At 47.8% G+C, this 17,767-nt stretch overlaps 1 protein-coding gene across 1 annotated transcript in view; it reads right to left on the minus strand.

Moving 5' to 3' along the window:
* The window catches only part of LOC119452515 (uncharacterized), a 56,117-nt gene extending 41,480 nt beyond the window's left edge, over window positions 1-14,637 (minus strand). Inside the window, exons 1-2 of the mRNA XM_037714615.2 lie at window positions 14,538-14,637; window positions 493-542 (exon numbers count right to left, since the gene is read on the minus strand). Coding sequence (XP_037570543.2) covers window positions 493-542; window positions 14,538-14,598 — 111 coding nt within the window. The 5' untranslated portion in view covers window positions 14,599-14,637. The remainder of the gene's footprint in view (window positions 1-492; window positions 543-14,537) is intronic.
* Between the last annotated feature and the right edge of the window lie 3,130 nt (window positions 14,638-17,767).

Below are 17,767 nucleotides of genomic sequence, written 5' to 3' on the forward strand. Positions count from 1 at the left end.
GCTCGCGATGGACCTTTGTGCTTACAGCATTCCTTTATAAGTATTGCCTTATTTTGCAACAGCTAGCACAAATGTTTTCATTCCACTTCAGAATGCTCTTCAGGCGTGCGTCTTCGCCTTAAGGTAGAATGAACGGTGACAGTCTTCCAAATGTTTCCCATTAGCTGTGCAAGAAATGCTGGGGGGTCCGTTAACTACGCCAGTGCATCCGCAGACGTTTCTCAATGCTCAATACCGTAATCTAGGCAGAATGCTTCGCACAAAACATTCGCTAGATGGAGAGCTCTGCAGAGATCAGAACATACAGTTGTATATATAACAAGTCTTATAGAAAGAGCAGTAGATTATTAATCAAATTCGACCCCTTATTTGATTCAAACTTTTACAGTAATCAAAACATTGGATGAACGTTTTCACACCAAACTATATGCTGGCTATGAGTGCAAACGGCTTTTGCAACACATATGGGAAACAAAATGCAATTCAACTTACACTTCCGATATCGAGAAAGTTTGGGAAGCTGAAGTTAGTGCACGAAGATGCTGGAAAAAGAAAGCACAGAAGAAAATGGTTAGCCGAAAAAATGCTACAATTACAATTACCAGGACCTGTCTCTAGCGTATATTGATGTGATCTTCAGTGTCTAACCGCTTGCTAATATTCTCAAAAAATGAAGGAGCTGCCAGAATAAGTATTGTATAAATGTACTGCAAAAATGTCTATCTTAATTTACCTAATACAAGAAGTCAGAGCAACATGTGCAATTATTTTGCATTTAATTCCTATGAATACGATCTACAAATCCCAAAACTGCGCACAGTTACCGCGTCATAGGAGATATGCTTAGATCAACTCCTTTTATCCTGACTGCAGCACTAACCTCGTATACGATACACAATAAAAGTGAGAAACAAGTGATATTGTGTTGTACATTCAGTATTTTGTTTAAAAGGTTACAGTATCAGCATAGTATTCAACTGAGCTTGTTGGTTCATGGCTAAGACGAGTTTGAACAGCTGAACTGAAACACGGGACCACAAGAGACAGATATGGACGTCACTGGCTTTAGTTCTGCCGTTCAAACTCGTCTTATTGCAGTATTGCCCGTAAAGAGAATCAGCAAGCATGAAAATGCAGATAAACATGAGCTACGGGATAGAAGAGGACTGCTGCAGCGATGCAGTCCAGGATGAACAAATATTTGGGGTGCAGTTCTTCGAAAATCAAAGATGGATAGGGTTAGTTTGAAAGGAAGCCTTAACTCGGGGCCCCGCACCATTTTGTCTATTCAAATACATATAGCTGCAACAAAACGTGTATGGACAAATATTTACAAGGAAGGCGAGTAGCATAGGCGTAACAGCAGCCAAGATGGCGAGGAGCAACTTTTACCGCTTCTTCAGCGGTGCCGGCATAATGCTGCAGGCTTCTGTCTCACGGCATTAGCGGTAACGCGCATTATGCCATCGCACTGGCGAACGCTGCGCGTCGTATCGCACCTGAGCGCCTTACGATGCCGCGGGCTTCAGAGAAGTTGCGTTACGATTGCCGTCATAAGAATGCATAATACGCTCCAAGATCCTTAGTACTCCTCTGGTCGCCAACTCGACGAGTTGGTCTATCAGCGAAGCTTCTACCACGCTACAACGGTCCTTATCGCGTTCTGCGCCAAATTACCGACGTGACGTATAAGATTGGCCCGGCAAATCCAACGTTACCATCTGCGCCGGTCCTGACTGATGTAGTTCACGTTGCTCGGCTAAAGCCGTATAAATCGTCCGCTGATGCTGCACTTTGACCTGCCGAGATGGTGCGAGCGTTTTCACTCGGGACTCCGATGGTTGTGGAGCAGTTGCTAGTAAAGTATCCATGAGTAGTGTCGTTTCACGGCCAAAAATAAGATAAAACGGTAAACTAGCAGTATCGTGGTGTGAAGAATTATAGGTGAATGTAACAAAGGGTAATGTGGCATCCCAGTCGCGGTCGTTGGCGAAAACGAACATGGAAAGCATGTCGGTTATGATGCGATTCGGGCTTCCGGTGAGGCTGTTTGTCTGAGGGTGATAGGCGGTCATGACCTTGTGTTTTATGCAGCATAAGTTAAGGAGGTCATCGATGACGCGGGACAAGAAGTAAGGACCGCGATCGGTGAGCAGCTGACGAGTTGCTCCGTGATGCAGAATTACATCGTGGAGGAGGAAGTCGGCAATATCGGTAGCACAGCTGGTTGGAAGTGTGCATGTGATAGCGTAACACGTGGCATAGTTTGTCACGACAGCGATACATCTGTTCCCTGACGCTGATGTAGAGAAAGGTCTGAGCAGATCGAGGCTGACGCGGAAGAACGGCTCTACTGGGACGTCATAGGCTGAAGAAGGCCGGCGCGAAGCATCGGTGGCCTCTTGCGTCGTTGGCACAGTTCGCAGATGCCAGTATACTTCTTCTGTACAGAGCGATAAAGCACAGGCCAAAAGAAGCGATGGCCCACGCGATTATAAGTGCGCGTTAAACCAAGATGGCCTTCTGTAGGTTCGTCCTGAAGCAGCTGGAGTACAGTAGGACGCATTTGGGTGAGCACCACAAGCAAGTGCTCAGGGCCTTCGGGGTTTATACTGTGGCGGTATAATGTTCCATTATCTAAGGTAAACATCCAGAGTGGCTCGTGAGAGGCCCCGGTACTGAGACGGTTGATGATGGAACGGAACGCCGGATCACGCCGCTGTTCATCGCCGAAATGATGAAACTCCGAAATAGGAAGAACACAGGCATCGGTGTAAGCGTTGGTGCTGTCGGGTGAATCAACGGGCTATCGGGAAAGGCAGTCCGCATCCTCACGTAATTGGCCAGACTTGGGCACGACGGAAAACGAGTACTCTTGTAAGCGCACATCCCAGCGTCCAAGACGTCCTGTAGGACCTTTCAACAAGGAAATCCAGCCGAGTGCATGGTGGTAACCCCCTATCGTGAATGGATAGGAGCAGGCAGCTGGCGTACGCTAAGACGCAGTCCCAATCATGCTGGCGCTGGGCAAGGACGGCTCCAGTTGCGTATCCACTGACATCCGTCCAAACTACCATAGCAGCAGATGGGTCCAAGTGCGCGAACAGAGGAGAAGTCGTCAGAAGGCGGCTAAGTGCAGAAAATGCACGCGCTTGTCTATGGGCTCATAAGAAAGGCGTATCTTTCTTGAGAAGGTCGGTGAGCGGATGCGCGATGTTAGCGAAATTTTTCACAAAGCGACGAAAGTAAGAACATAGGCCAATGAAGGAGCGATGGTCTTTGGCTGAGGAAAGTACAGGGAAATGCTTCATGGTGCGAATTTTTTCTTTGTCAGGTCAGATTCCCACACCATTAACAAGGCGACCGAGCATTATTTCGTGGTGACCAAAGTAGCACTTGGATGATTTCAGCTGAAGACCGGCGCAGCGGAACACTTGGAGAACGGCCGACAGGCACTGAATATGGCTGGCAAATGTCGTTGAAAAAACAATGACGTCATCTAGGTAGCATAAGCAGGTCGACCATAAGAAGCCTCGAAGCAGTCAATCCATCATGCGCTCAAATGTTGCTGGCGCGTCGCATACACTGAAGCGTATAACTTGAATGTAGCCCGTCAGGTGTTACAAATGCGGTCTTCTCGTGGTCCATAGGATCTGAGGCAACCTGCCAATAGCCAAACCGCAGGTCGACGGAGGAAAAATAACTCACCCCGTAGAGGCAGTCGAGGGCATCATCTATGCGTGGCAACGGATATACGTCGTTAGTGATTTTGTTCAGGTGTGTGTAAGCGACACAATTGTTCTTGATGAGAACAAGTGGAGATGCCCATGGGCTAAACGAAGGTTCGATAATGTCTTTTTCCGCCATTTTGTTGACTTCATTTTGTATAATCGCCCGTTCAGCCACAGAAACGCGATACGCACGTCAATGAATAATGTTTGCGTCGCTGGTGTCAATTCGATGCACGGCAACCGCTGCCTGGCCAAGAGGGCCGTTGTCGAATTCAAAAACACCCCGGTACGACGCTAACAAACGGTGAAGCTCATGGGCGTACGCAGGTGAAAGGTCCGCGGCTATCATTTTCTAGTATTGGCTGGTGGGCAAGCTGATGGATCCTGCTGCGCACATAGTACTTCAAGGTGCTTGAGATGTTAGCTTGGAGATGCAACTTTCCTTTAGAGATGACAACATTGCATGTGCAATTCTGGAAGGTAGAACATAGGCGGATGAGCCCAAGTTGACCACAGGAAGATAAGCATCATTGCTGACAATTTCGACAACCCTGTGTGGCAGGGACACACGGTGTGCCAAGACAACGTCAATAATAGGCGATGCAACGTAATCCCCCTCAGCGACAGCTGTACTTGGCGTCAGAAGAACATAAGGGGTGGATTGGATCACAATCGTACGAACGCTAAATATTAACACAGTTGTTTAGGCCTAGCAGAAAGAGTCTCGGAGACAGAAGGGAGTTCAAGTTGAAGGACACCAGTGCCACAGTCGACGAGGGCTGAATGCGTGGACAAAAACTCCATGCCCAAGGTCACGTCGTATGGGCACTGCTCAAGCTCAAGAAACTGAGCACTTGTCCGGTGGCGAAATATAGTGACGCGGGCAGTACACGTTCCAACAGCGGTAGGTGGGCTTCTATCGGCGATTCTTACTGCACGTTGCACGGCAGGTGTCAGGGCTTTCTTCAGCTTCTCACGAAGACTGGCGCTTAGCACCAAGATTTGTGCACCGGTGTCGATAAGGGCCGTAACAGTAAAACCGTCCACTTGGACTTCGAGCAAATTAGAGCGGGTAAGGACAGTCAGACGAAGATTTCAGAGCCAGGTCAAGAATCCAGCGTCAGCTCCGGGCACTGAACTCGTTAGTTTTGCGATGTCTAGCGTCCAGGGTTGGCAACCGACGAAGCGAATCGGCGGGCATTCGGAGAGCGATATCGGTGGTCGCGTGGTGATGGTGACCTGCTATACACGTTGGTGCGAGTGTCGACATCGGGAGTGTCAGTCGGTAGAGAATGCAACGATGTTGCACGGGAGTTGCCACCCAGAACAAGGGTTCTGGGTGCTCCAGCCAGTCGGCGACGTCCGATGGCTCCAGCAGATGATCCCCCAAACATACTGGGCGATCATCCGGCGTCCTCCACTCAGCGGTATTGCGGAACAGGAGTAAAAGTGCTGGTTCCACTGTGATACCGGCGGAATTGGTGGTGTGACTGGTGGAACGCGCATAGTGCAGACAGCGGAGAGTCCCAAAATATCAACCTCCTCTCGAACTACGGCTTTACACCCTCAGTATGAATATATTTCCGAAATAACAATAGACACCTTTAGGATTCTTAGGCTTCTGCAAAATATAAATACTAACTCGGCTGCGGGCCCGGATGGCATACCAGGCATACTTCTAAAATCTTGTGCACCTCTCCTGGCTAAATATTTTGCGTTATTATAGACTGCATCCCTTAACACGTTCTCCCTTCCACAGGATTGGAAAATGGGCAACCTAGTTCCCATACACAAAAGTGACCCTCGTAATTGTGTTCTTAACTATAGACCGACATCCCTCACAAGTGTCAGTTGCAACATTTTGAAACATATATTGCATTCAAGTATTTTCCATCAACTTCGGAGAAACAATTTCTGTGAATTACCAACACGGCTACAGGGCAGGGCATACCTGCACCACACAACTAATTGAATTTTATCATGATTTACACAAATCATTTTACCAGGGTCATGAAACCGATTGTGTGTTACAGGACTTTCAGAAGGCCTTCAATAAGGTCTCGCGTGGTCTTTTATTGCATAAACTGTCCTTCCTAGGTTTACCAAGTAACATTCCTCAATGGCTTCTGTGCTATCGCTGTGGACGTTATCAGAAGATTGTGATAAATGGAACGGAATCGGCGACAACTTCTGTGTCTGCTGGAGTCCCTTAGGGGTCAGTGCTGGGGCCATTATTATTGCTCATCTGTATTAATGATATAGATTTACGCAGATGACTGCGTCGTATATGGAGACATTATTAATGATTCAGATAAAGATGCCTTACACAGCTGACCTTAACAAAACGTATACTTGGCGCAACACGTGGCTTATGTGTCTGAACATTGCTAAGTTCAAATACATACGCTTTTCTAGAAAACGAGTCACTTCCAGCCTATTGCTACTTGAATGATAAGCCCATGTCACAAACAACTGAAGCAATATATTTTGGTGTAACCCTTTTATCTGAGTTGACTTGAACCCGCCACATAGATGCAATAACTTTTAAAGCTGCATGCACATTTAATTTTATTCGCCGAAATTTTAGAAGTGCTCCTCAAGAAGTAAAGGAATGATTATATTTATCGAACGTTAGACCAATTCTTGAATATTCCCAGATTGTCTGGGACCCACATACCCAAAACCTTTTTAACCGCTTAGACTCGTGACTGGAAATTATAAATTTCCTAGCAGTATTACTGAAATAAAACACTCGCTCGGCTGGCCTAATCTTTCAACGTGGCGGAAGCTTGCCCGCATCACTTTACTACGCGACATCTACCTTAATCGTTCAGCCGTAAGCAGGGATACTTACTTAAAACAACCAGCATACATATCTAGTCGCCGTGACCATCTATTTAAAATAAAAGAAATGAACACACGCACATCTCTCTTCATAAATTCATTTATTCCATTTACTATTAAGTGCTGGAATTGCCTTCCATGTGACGTCATGATCATGGTCCGCGAAGAACATTTCATTGAAATTGTGAGCCAACATGTGTTGAATGCATAAAGCTGTGTTCGCATTGCTGGTTTGTTGTTTGCTGTTGCTGGTTTGTTGTTAATGTTAGTAGTGCGGTTCTTTTTTGCCTGTTATACACATCCTATTGTATTGCACAATTTTGTTAATTCTGCACACTTGTTCAGTTTCTCGTATATTTATGCGCATTTGTTTGCTCTTATTTTTGTATTTCGAACCCCCCTACTGTAATGATTTCGGGCGAATGTAGGTATTGAAATAAATGAATAAATAAAGGAAACCATAGGCTGGTTGACAGTCGGCACATCGGGCACATTGCTTCTATTTTAGGATGATCGATACCTGTCAAAGTGTCCAAAGCAGGCGATTGTAAAGTCGGTGGTAGTTCGGTAGTGGGTGGTTAAGTCGGTGGTAGTGCTCATGCATCTCGTATCAGACGCACGCGGTTGCCTTAAGAAAAATAACATATTCGTCAGCATAAGCATATCGTCCTACCTGTTCTATTTGCTGACACGCTAATACCACGAAATCCAATCCTCGACGTCCACGTCATCTGTGCCACAGAAGGTTCCTGGATCTATTGGAAGCGATAAGATGACAGACGGCGGTGAAGGCTGTTCCACGGTAGGTTCTGCCACGGTCTGTGCTTCAGTGGCCATCACCGAGGAAACGACGCGGCGACCGCTTCGTTGTTCCGTGCTTAGGTGGTTGTGATGGACAGGCAGCACACCCCGGATCTCCACCAGAAATGTTGCACAAAAAAAGCGTGGGTAGCTTGCACTAGTGGTGCAAGGCTGAAGTGAACAGCGGAGCTGGTCATCTACCTAGTTTTTCTTCGAGGTTTTACTAGGCTTGGCTAAGTTTTGCTAGGAAATGCTAAGTGCTGCTAGGCACGGCATTTTGAATCGGCTCGCCGCCGACGCGCAGATTCTTGCTTAGCCACGTGACGCGCTTCAAGATAAGCGGCTTCTTATTTTGGTGTCCGGATCTTCTTTTGTCGTCCCATGTCAAGGGTACATGTACTCGCCACAGAGTCAGCGAGAGTTCTGCCACCATCGCGGCGGCTCCAAGCTTTATCTGCCCGGTGACGTCACGACCAAGCTGCTCCTCCACACTTGCCTGGGCGTGGCTGATCGAAACCTGCCGAGCCGACGCCAGAGGCGCCTGCTGCAGTCACGAACACCGTGCGCGTTCGGCGCGAACGCGGGGACACGGGGGTAGCGCGGGCGGCGTCGGCAGCAGCTCTGCGCGTTGCCTCGTTGGTGCTGCTACAGTTTCTATCTCTCTCTCTCTCACTCTCATTTTCTCTTTGCCTCTCCTGAGAATTGCGCGCGCCGCGCGCATGCTCTACTTCCCTCTCCTTAACGTCCCATCTCAAGGCAACATGTTCTCGGTACGGATAGGAGGGGAGGCACACGCTGCTCCGCGAGGTGGTTGCTAGGCAACCCAGGTGACTCATCGCTCAGCGATGGTTTGCGGCTCGCGGCACATCATGCGGCCGGCTTTGACAGCTCCACTGTTAAAAACGTATATTTAACAATATTTGCACGCAATGAAAGTAGCACAGGCGTAACAGCAGCCAAGATGGCGAGGAGCAACCTCTACCTCTCTTCGTAGATACCGGCCTAATGCTGCAGACTTCTGTCCCCCGGCAATACGGACTAAAGAAATGGTTTCCCCTAGACAACTGCTGAAATAATTCATTCAAACGGGTTGCATTTAAAAGAGAAGGCGAAATTATATTGACTGCAGGAACGGTAATGTTGATTTAGGGCGTCAATTTTAAATTCGCCGAAGTCTGTACGTTACAAAAAATTCCAGCACAACGTTTACAAATCGTTACTATGCTCTGAAACAGACATCGCAAAAAGTTCTTGAAACTGCTTTTTTAAAAATCATGTGAAGTTTATGAATTTAATACATGAGCTGGCCGGGCTACGAGGATGTTGAAGCAGACTTATTAAAAAATGGCTGCGGCTTAGCCCAGCTATCCCTGGATATTCAAAGCCAAAGCTTGGTTTAGCCTGGTTAAGTCTTGGTTTCACTTGGTTAACCTTTGATTTAGCTCTAAGTATTATACTTAGGTATACACTCATCGTTAAGCCAGGTGTGACGGCTGTGCCTTGGTCGGTGGCTAGAAATGACTGTGATTAGGGGGTGGTCAGACACCGTTTGCCGACGACGGCTGAAAGCCTCCCGCTCCCGCGCAACGCTGAGTGAAGACAGCCCGGCCTCGCTCTTATCCATGGCTCGCACTGCCTAGGCGAGCGCGGCGCTCCTCTTAGCCTAAGTGATGGGGAGGCGGAGCTCTGCGCGGCGAGTCACGTGATGCGTTGCCAAGGCTATGGCGCAGATGTGGTCAAATGAAGGTCAAATCCCTGGCGACGTCGAAACTCGGCTCGACTAGGTTAAACTTTAAAGCTTTCGCTTTAAAAAAATCACATGGTCTCCTATGTTATCCCTAAGACGACTTGAAGGTGAAAGCCCAAGTGTCGATGCACAAAATACGGACACATGAGGGACATATCCCCCTTAATTCGCTTGACCTACTTCGTTTAGTCATCCCTCTTAGTTCGCTTATTCATCCTCTTATTCGCTTAGACATACCCCTTAGTTCGCTTAGTCCCCTTTGCTTTGGCATCCCTCTTAATTCGCTGAGTCATTCTATTAATTCGCTGAGTTATCCTCTTAATTCGCTTATCGTCCTCTTAATTCGATAAGTCACCCTCTTATTTCGCCAAGTCATGCTCGTATTTCGCTTACTCATCCTCTTAATTTGATGCCTTAATCACTTAGTCATCCTCTTAAATCACTAATTCAACAATATTAATTCTATTGCCTTTAACCCGCCTGAGTCATCGACTTTATTCACTTAGGCATCCACCTTGCTTGCTTACGGAGATATCAGCCATTGACGATTATAGTTTTTGTACCTTTTGTGTCGTTGGCGCGTTTTCGCTCGAGGACTTTGAAGGTCGACTGACGGATGAGACATATCAGGCTTTCGCCTTAAAATTAGTGCCACATTTCAAGGGCATGTTCAATACACCAATTTGCTTTGCTTACTTGACACAAGTGTTCATTCACTTATCAACTAATAAATCTTGTTAGTGCCATCTGGTGGTGTTGCAAGAAACCCAGCGGCGCGCACCATGAAAACCACAGCACCACACAGAAAGTGGGTAAAATGCAAAGAAAACTTCGCTTTAAAATTGAGAAGGAGGGCTTGGGGGTGGGGTGGACTTTCACTTTGCTACGGTATTGATTAGTCATTATCCGCTAAATAAATTTTAGACATATGAACAAAAAGATTTAACCCTCTGAACTAATTTTTATCATGTTTTAACTATGCTTTAGATGTACACCACTCTGCTCCACGCCACCACTCTGCTTCGTGGTGACATGGAGCAGAAGTAGAACAGCCGACTTCTAATCTGAAGGTCGTGAGTTCGAATCCTCCTCCAGTCGGCTACATTTTTCAGGCATGGAATGGCGCCTGAAACCGGCAAAAAAAATATCGCCGAAAACTAGTGGGGCTATCCTAGTCTGGGTGCAACCAAATTAGGAATGCCCACTTCCTCACCAGAACAGGAATTGGCCTCTCTGGTGCAGTACTCGGCCACTACCTCCCTCATGACTCCTACAATTAACCCATAGCCCTCAGTCCCCAGCGACTGCGGAGCACCTGACCAAGGCGGCGGTCAGACCAGCGACGCGGCAGTTGTTGCTAAGAATCTCTGGGTCCGGACAGGTCGCCACTGGAGACTGAACCGGGCAACGTTCAACACGCGCACCTGATCACGTGAGGCTAGCTTAACAGGGCTATTTGAAGAATTATCAGGTATTGTTTTAGAAGGGCGCAACAAGGAAGACGACAGACGAAAGAACACACGTACACAAGCGCCGTCTGTCGTCTTTCGTCTGTCGTCTTCCTTGTTGCGCCCTTCTAAAACCATGCATCCGTACCAACTCGCCCAATTGTCAGTGCTACTCAACGTGAATTATCAGGTATTGCCTGGGTTATTATTGGCCTGAAGTTAGAACTGGTGAGGCTTATACAGTGCTGACTAACGGCCACGTCCTCTGCTACAGAGGTCTTCCAGATAAGAGAGAATTTGGAGTAGGATGTCCAGTCTATAAGCACATAGCGGGCAACATTGATGAATTCTACAGATTAATGAGAGGGTAGCAGTCGTCGTAATAAAACTGAATAGGAGGTATACAATGAAGGTAGTACAAGCCTACGTCCCAACCACCAGTCACGATGATAAGGAAATAAAACAGCTTTGTGAAGATGTTGAATTAGCGATGAGAAAGGTGCAAACTCAGTATACTATAGTAATGGGCCACATCAATGCAAAAGTGGGGCAAAAGCAGGCTGGTGAGCAAGCAATTGGCAACTACGGCATCAATTCTAGGAACACTAGAGGAGAGATGTTGGTAGAATTCGTGAAAAGGAATAGGCCCCGAATAATGAATACCTTCTTCAGGAAGTGCAGCAAAAGGAAGTGGACCTGGAAAAGCCCTAATGGAGAAACAAAGAATGAAATACATCTCATACTCTCTGCCGATCCCAGCCTAGTGCACGATGTAGAAGTGTTAAGTAGGGGAAAGTGCAGTGACCACAGGTTAGTGAGGTCTAGGAATTCTCTCAATTTGAAGAGAGAAAGAATAAAATTAGTCAAGAAGAAACAGTCCAACCTAGACACAGAAAGGGTAAAAGCAGACCAATCCAGTCTGTGCTCGCATACAGCTTTAGAACAGGAAGATGAACACAACATAGAGGTAATGAATGAAACCGCAACTAGGCAGATTTCAGAAGCAGCACTTGAAGTAAGAGGTAAGGACCAAGGCAATCAGTAGGTAAACTCTCCCAAGTAACAAAGGACCTAATAAAGAAACGGCAAAACATGAAAGTGTCAAACTCGAGAGGTCAGATAGAATTCGCTGAACTGTCGAAACTGATAAACAAGAAGAAAGTAAGGAACATCCTAAATTATAACGCGGAAAAGATTGAGAAACATTATTGAGAAACAGTAAAATATGGACGCAGCATGAAAATCCGTGAGAAGAAAACATGGCATAGGACAAGGCAAAATGTATGCACTGAAAGATAAGCAGTGCAATATCGCCAGCAATTTCGATGGCCTAGTACAAGCAGCGGAAGAATTCTATACTGACCTGTAAAGCCCCCAAAGTGGCCAAGGAACTTTCATTCGAAGTAGTGATGAACAGGTTACAGAGGATCTTTCTATAACTAGCGATGAAGTTAGAAGGGCCTTGAAGTACATAACCAGGGGGAAAGCCGCTGGAGAATATGGAATAACAGTCGATTTAATGAAAGACGGAAGAGATATCATGCTTGAAAAGCTTGCAGCCCTTTATACGCAATGCCTCACGAGTTCAAGTGTACCAGAAAGCTGGAAGAACGCTAACATTATACTCATCCATAAGAAGGGGACTTTAAAGAATTGAAGAATTATAGATCCATTGCTTGCTTTCAGTATTGTATAAAATATTCACCAGGATAATTGCCAATAGAATCAGGGCAACACTTCACTTTAGCCAGAGGCTTCAGGAAAGGATATTATACGATGGATCCTATCGATGTCATAAATCAGGTTATAGAGAAATCTGTGGAGTGCGCTCAACCTCTCTATATGGCATCCATTGATTACGAAAAAGCATCTTAATTCAGTAGAGACACCAGCAGATACCAGCAAGTATTGCATAATCAAGGAGTACAGGAGGCGTATTACGTGAATATCTTGGCAATTATCCACAAGGAATGCACAGCCACCTTGGTTATCCAGAAAAGTAGAAAGTTACCTATCACGAAAGGGGTCAGGTAAGGAGACAAAATATCTATAATGCTATTCACTGCATCCTTAGAAGACGTATTCAAGCTATTAGACTGGGAAGGCATAGAAGTGAGGATCAACGCCGAATATCTCAGCAACCTTCGGTTTGCAGATGACATTGTCCTATTTAGCAACAATGGAGACGAATTACAAGAAATGATTGATGACCTTAATAGAGAAAGTGTAAGAATTGGGTTGAAGATGAATAGGCAGAAGACAAATATAATGTTCAATAGCCTGGCAAGGGAACAAGAATTCAGGATCCCCAGTCATGCCTCTAGAGTCTGTAAAGGAGTACGTTTATCTAAGTCAATTACTCACAGGGGACCCTGATCATGAGAAAAACTTTACAGAAGAATAAAACTGGGTTGGATTGCATACGGCAGGCATTGCCAAATCCTGACTGAGAGCTTAGCACGGTCGTTGAAAAGAAAAGTGTACTACATTGCATTCTACCGGTGCTAACATAAGGGGCAGAAACTTGGAGGTTAAAATAGAAGCTCGAGAATAAGTTAAGGACCGCACAAAGAGCAGTGGAACGAAAAATGTTAAGCCTAACGTTAAGAGACAGGAAGAGAGTGGTGTGGGTCAGAGAGCAAACGGAGATAGCCGATATTCTAGTTGATATTAAGAGGAAATTGGAGCTGGGCAGGCCAAGTAATGCGTAGGGTGCATAACCGGTGGACCATTAAAGTTACAGACTGGATACCAAGCGAAGGGAAACGCAGTCGAGGAAAGCAGCAAACTAGGTGGGGTGTTGAAGTTAGGAACTTTGTAGACGCAAGTTGGAATCTGCTAGTGCAAGGTAGGGGTAATTGGAGATCACAGGGAGAGGCCTTCGTCCTGCAGTGGAGCATAAATATAGGCTGCTGCTGCTGATGATGATGAGATGTACACACTCAGAATAGTTCTGTTCAAAATAAGAAAAATGCAATGAACTATCTTTCTTATGAATCATTCCTGCTGAAATAAAAAAGCAGCAGTTTCGCCCGAAAGGTGAAGCATCGACTGCAATAGCAAATTAGTATAAAGCACTACGAAGTACGGATAGTAGTTTTACCGGCCGTATAGACTTGTAAACATTCGCACTGCTCTCAACGCCAGACTCTCCAGTGTGCCTTGAACAGACTGGACGATAGGCCATTTACGGTAGCAAAGTTATGGAAGCCTGGCCTCACAGCTGATCATCCCAGAAAACGATTCGAGCTCTTCTTCAGTACATGAAGGCGATAGACTTGTATGCCAGACTGTAGATATGCTGCACCTAGCTTAGTGCATGTGAAAGTGCGACGAAGACTCGTGTCCTCTCCTCTCTTTCTCTTTCTTTCACTTCCATATTCCCCTCCCCACGTGTAGGGTAGCAAAGTGGACCAACTGTAGTTAACCTACCTGCCTTGCATTCCGGCCTTCTATTTCTCTTGCTAACTAAATTAACAAAGATGGTTTCACGCGTGACAAGCAGCCTTGAACACGTCTCACTCGATGACCGCGCACACACGCCTTGAAAACGCTGGAGGGAGTAAGCGTGACCGCAGCAGCGAGCGAATTTACCTTCGTGCTGCCTCTCGCTTCAATGCGAACTAAGCGGCGAGAACACAGCGCACATGAAGCTATCAGCACCGGGCGCACTTTGTCCCTATCTCAGATCGCTTTCAATATAGGGCCCTGGCGGCCGCGCCATACGCAGCCTCTGCCGAAACAGAACGCCCCCCCCCCTCCCAGTGCTTTGCGTGCTACGGAAGTTGGCGCGCGTATTCCCCGCTTTGCTCCCTTGCGCGCGTGAGATTGAGCCACCATCGTCAGCTGACTGTCGGATGCTTTCACTTGCACACACAGCATACGACGTAAAGTGCGATGGCGACGGCAGAAATGCGCTTGGAGTGTGCATATAATTGCTATAGCAAAAAAACAAAAGATATTTACCATATTCCGCAGCGCCGATTCCTGAGAATAAAGGCAAGAAGAGGAGAGCATAAACAGCCATGTCGAAGCAACCTCACGAACGCAAATGCCGACTACGGCCAATCATGTCCCGTTTTAACCTCTTTGTTAAATGAACACTGCTTGCTTTTGACGTCAACAAAAAGCACGCAAGTGAAAAAAGGAAACGCAAAGTTTGCATGATTCCAAACAAAACATCCGCTACCTGCACTTTTGCCTCAAGGACCAGCGGCTGCTGTTGTCGTATAAAAATATATTCTATATGAAATGCGTGTAGGGGCCTTCCGGTGAGGACAGGTAAAACATAAAAACACGTGGCTTACCTAATGTTTTGGGGCAATAGAGAATGTGTGTTTTTTACTGCCACATCATTTGGAAGGTCGAAATTGAATTTTCTGCGCCAGTCCATCCGCTAGTGCTTCCCGCTGCGCAGTCGTCGTGACCTTGGCTTTAAAGGACGTACGGACATTTTCATTTGTGTCTGCAATTTTAGAGCGCAGCTCTTAGGTGCCGGTTCCTACGGCGAGCCTTCGTGTCTGCGGTGGTGGCGTAACCGAGTGAACGAGCACAGTGAAAGATGAAAGCGAACGCGAATCGCAGTGGCGGATGAAAAACACGAGGAGGAAAGCGGAGAGTAGGGTGCAGCGGAACTCTGAGTCGGAAAGCAGAAGAGGGTATGGCGAAAGCGTGGGAAGAAAAGCGTAGTGTGGAGGCGATCACTACAAGATAGCACCCTCTGGTAGATTCGTCGGCGGCGGCTGTTGTGATTCGCGCCCACGCGTCACCCACGCACAGGCTCTCGCGATCTCCAGATTAGAGAGACAGTCGTGCGACACTTCGCTCCGTTTGCAACGTGCCGCGCGAGATAGACTGTCAGCGGCAGCCTATATATCGCGAAGTCAAAACACGTATGCAACTGCGCTCAAATTTGGCATTAGGGAGTATCGTAATTGTTGGAAAATTTCAAATAACAACGACCATTGCGCTGTGGCATTGTTATTATCGAAGGCAGAGATGCCGTTGGCTTTCTTAATACCATATCGTCGGCGCTTCTGTGTCTCTCACTTCGTTGTCGAGCACTTCACCGAATGCCTTAATTAACAGCTGCTCATTCTGCTGATAACTGCTGATTCTTAGGTGATAGTTTGTTTACGTGTGGGTCGTACACGACAACGCCACGTGCAACAACTTTCTTGCGGGGCACAGCTGTTGTTTGCACTTGCGCTTCGACGGTGTGTTGCTGCCGTATAGGCGGATTGAAAGCCGCTTTTGACAGCTTCATATTTGTCAATGATTTCCTGTTTCTGTATATTTACCTTTTATTCATCTGTTCTCCTACCATCCGGTTGGTATGATAAGTGAAAAAGCAACATTCATCATCTGCGGGATAAGGGAAGGAGCTTGCTGATGCTTGTGCACCCAGGTGGGGGCATACAGCCATTTTTGGCCAGGAACTCGCCAGGCCGCCACTTTCGCGCCCTGGACACCATCTTCTCCGTACCGCCACCATCTTCTCGGTACCGCCACGTCCGCCACGCTCGCCGTCTCCCTCCGAACTCTCTCGCGTACCCTAGTGTCTGCTTATTTTGACGTGAAAGCGTCCCACGTCCCTTTTAGCGAAATCGCCAGCGCCTGTCGTCTGCAGCAGCGAAACAGAATCTAAACTGGCACTGCCATTCGCTGCGACGCCATTTCACGAGCCCACCTTACCGAAGTTCCCATTGGCTGCGATGCCACGTCACTGGCTGCGCCTTAGCGTAGCATAGCGGGCAAAAGGGCACACCTGGTGGGACGATAGTGCGCCAGGAGTTGCGCGAGCGTCAAGAGCATCGCGGCGACGTCTCGTTACCCTAGACCTCGCTCTCAGCACCAGTGGAGCACAGCCAGTGCCTGCTACATAGTAGGCCTGTACTATCTGCTTTATGGCGTCATGTTTCTTGGACTGAAATTTGCACTGTCATGCGATGACCTCAAAATCACCATGAGTTGCTCGGCAGCTTCTCCATTAGATTCTATGACACAGTCAGGCAAGGTAGCCTGACGCATAGATCGAAGTGTACTGGTCTTGTGCTATCTAGGAGTCATCTCCAGAGCGGGCGAAAAGGATCACCTGCTACGGAACTAAGGCGCCAGGTGTTGCCTGAGGGGAGAGGGCATCGCCGTGACGCGTCGCCTGACGGGCCTCGCCGTGTCAGTGGCATGCGGCGCTGCCACTGACGCGGCGATGCCATGTTAGCAGAAAAGCGAGGACTTGGGCAGTCCAAAGATGGCGCAGTTCTTGCCTCGCGAACTGCGGCGCTTAATTTTCCTGGTCGGGGGGTGCGGGTCGGCGACCCATTGGGGAGAGCGAACGTCGACGCGGAGATGGGGATCGGCGCGACGAAAATTCAGGAAGGTCAGAATTAACCTACCGCTGGGAGGGACCCGGGGCTGATTGGCGCATGGACTCCCATACTGGAACGGCCTGGCAGCGTCGTCGGGAGTTGGAAGGCGACGGCGGCAATAGCGAGCGACGTGTCCTGGCATGCAGCAGGCGTAACAGATGGGACAATTGTCAGGCGTCCACCATGGATTGCTGACTCTCGGCCCGGCCCAAGAACCAGTAGGAGCGGCGGGTGTGCAGACTGTTGCAGGATCGAGAAAGGCGGTGGGGGAGGCCTACGCACAACCTGCGCATAGGTAGGAGGCACGGCAACAGGCTGCACTGCCTGCGTATAGGGAAGAGGCGCGGCCGCAGGTGGCTCGTGGTGAGCGACGGGAACCGCTTGAGCGATCTCTTCGGCAATGACAGTGCGGAGCGTGGAAGGGAGACGACAGGATGGCTCCTGAGTGAAGGGGACCAAGGAAAGTTGACGGACAACCTCCTCGCGCACGAAGTCCTGAATCCGCTGAAGCAGTGGAGAGTGGTCGGAAACGGCAACCAGACTGGCTAGTGAGTCGGCGGTCGACAGAGGCTGCCAAGTCAGGGTGCGTTGCTTCTTCAACTCTTCGTAGCTCTGGCATCCCAGCACACCTAATCACTAATCAGTTGTGAATGCGAAAGCACTGATGTCCAATTGAATGGCGCTGGGCAGTACTTTGCCCAGCGCCATTCAATTGGACATCAGTGCTTTCGAATTGAAAACTGATAAGTGCTTAGGTGTGCTGTGACCTTTTTTTCTTCTTTTGGACGCAGTTGGATACGTGGGTCTGGCGCCGACGCGCTGTCACCA

The sequence above is a fragment of the Dermacentor silvarum genome, chromosome 5 (assembly GCF_013339745.2).
Source record: "Dermacentor silvarum isolate Dsil-2018 chromosome 5, BIME_Dsil_1.4, whole genome shotgun sequence".
In the NCBI taxonomy this organism is placed as follows: Eukaryota; Metazoa; Arthropoda; class Arachnida; order Ixodida; family Ixodidae; genus Dermacentor; species Dermacentor silvarum.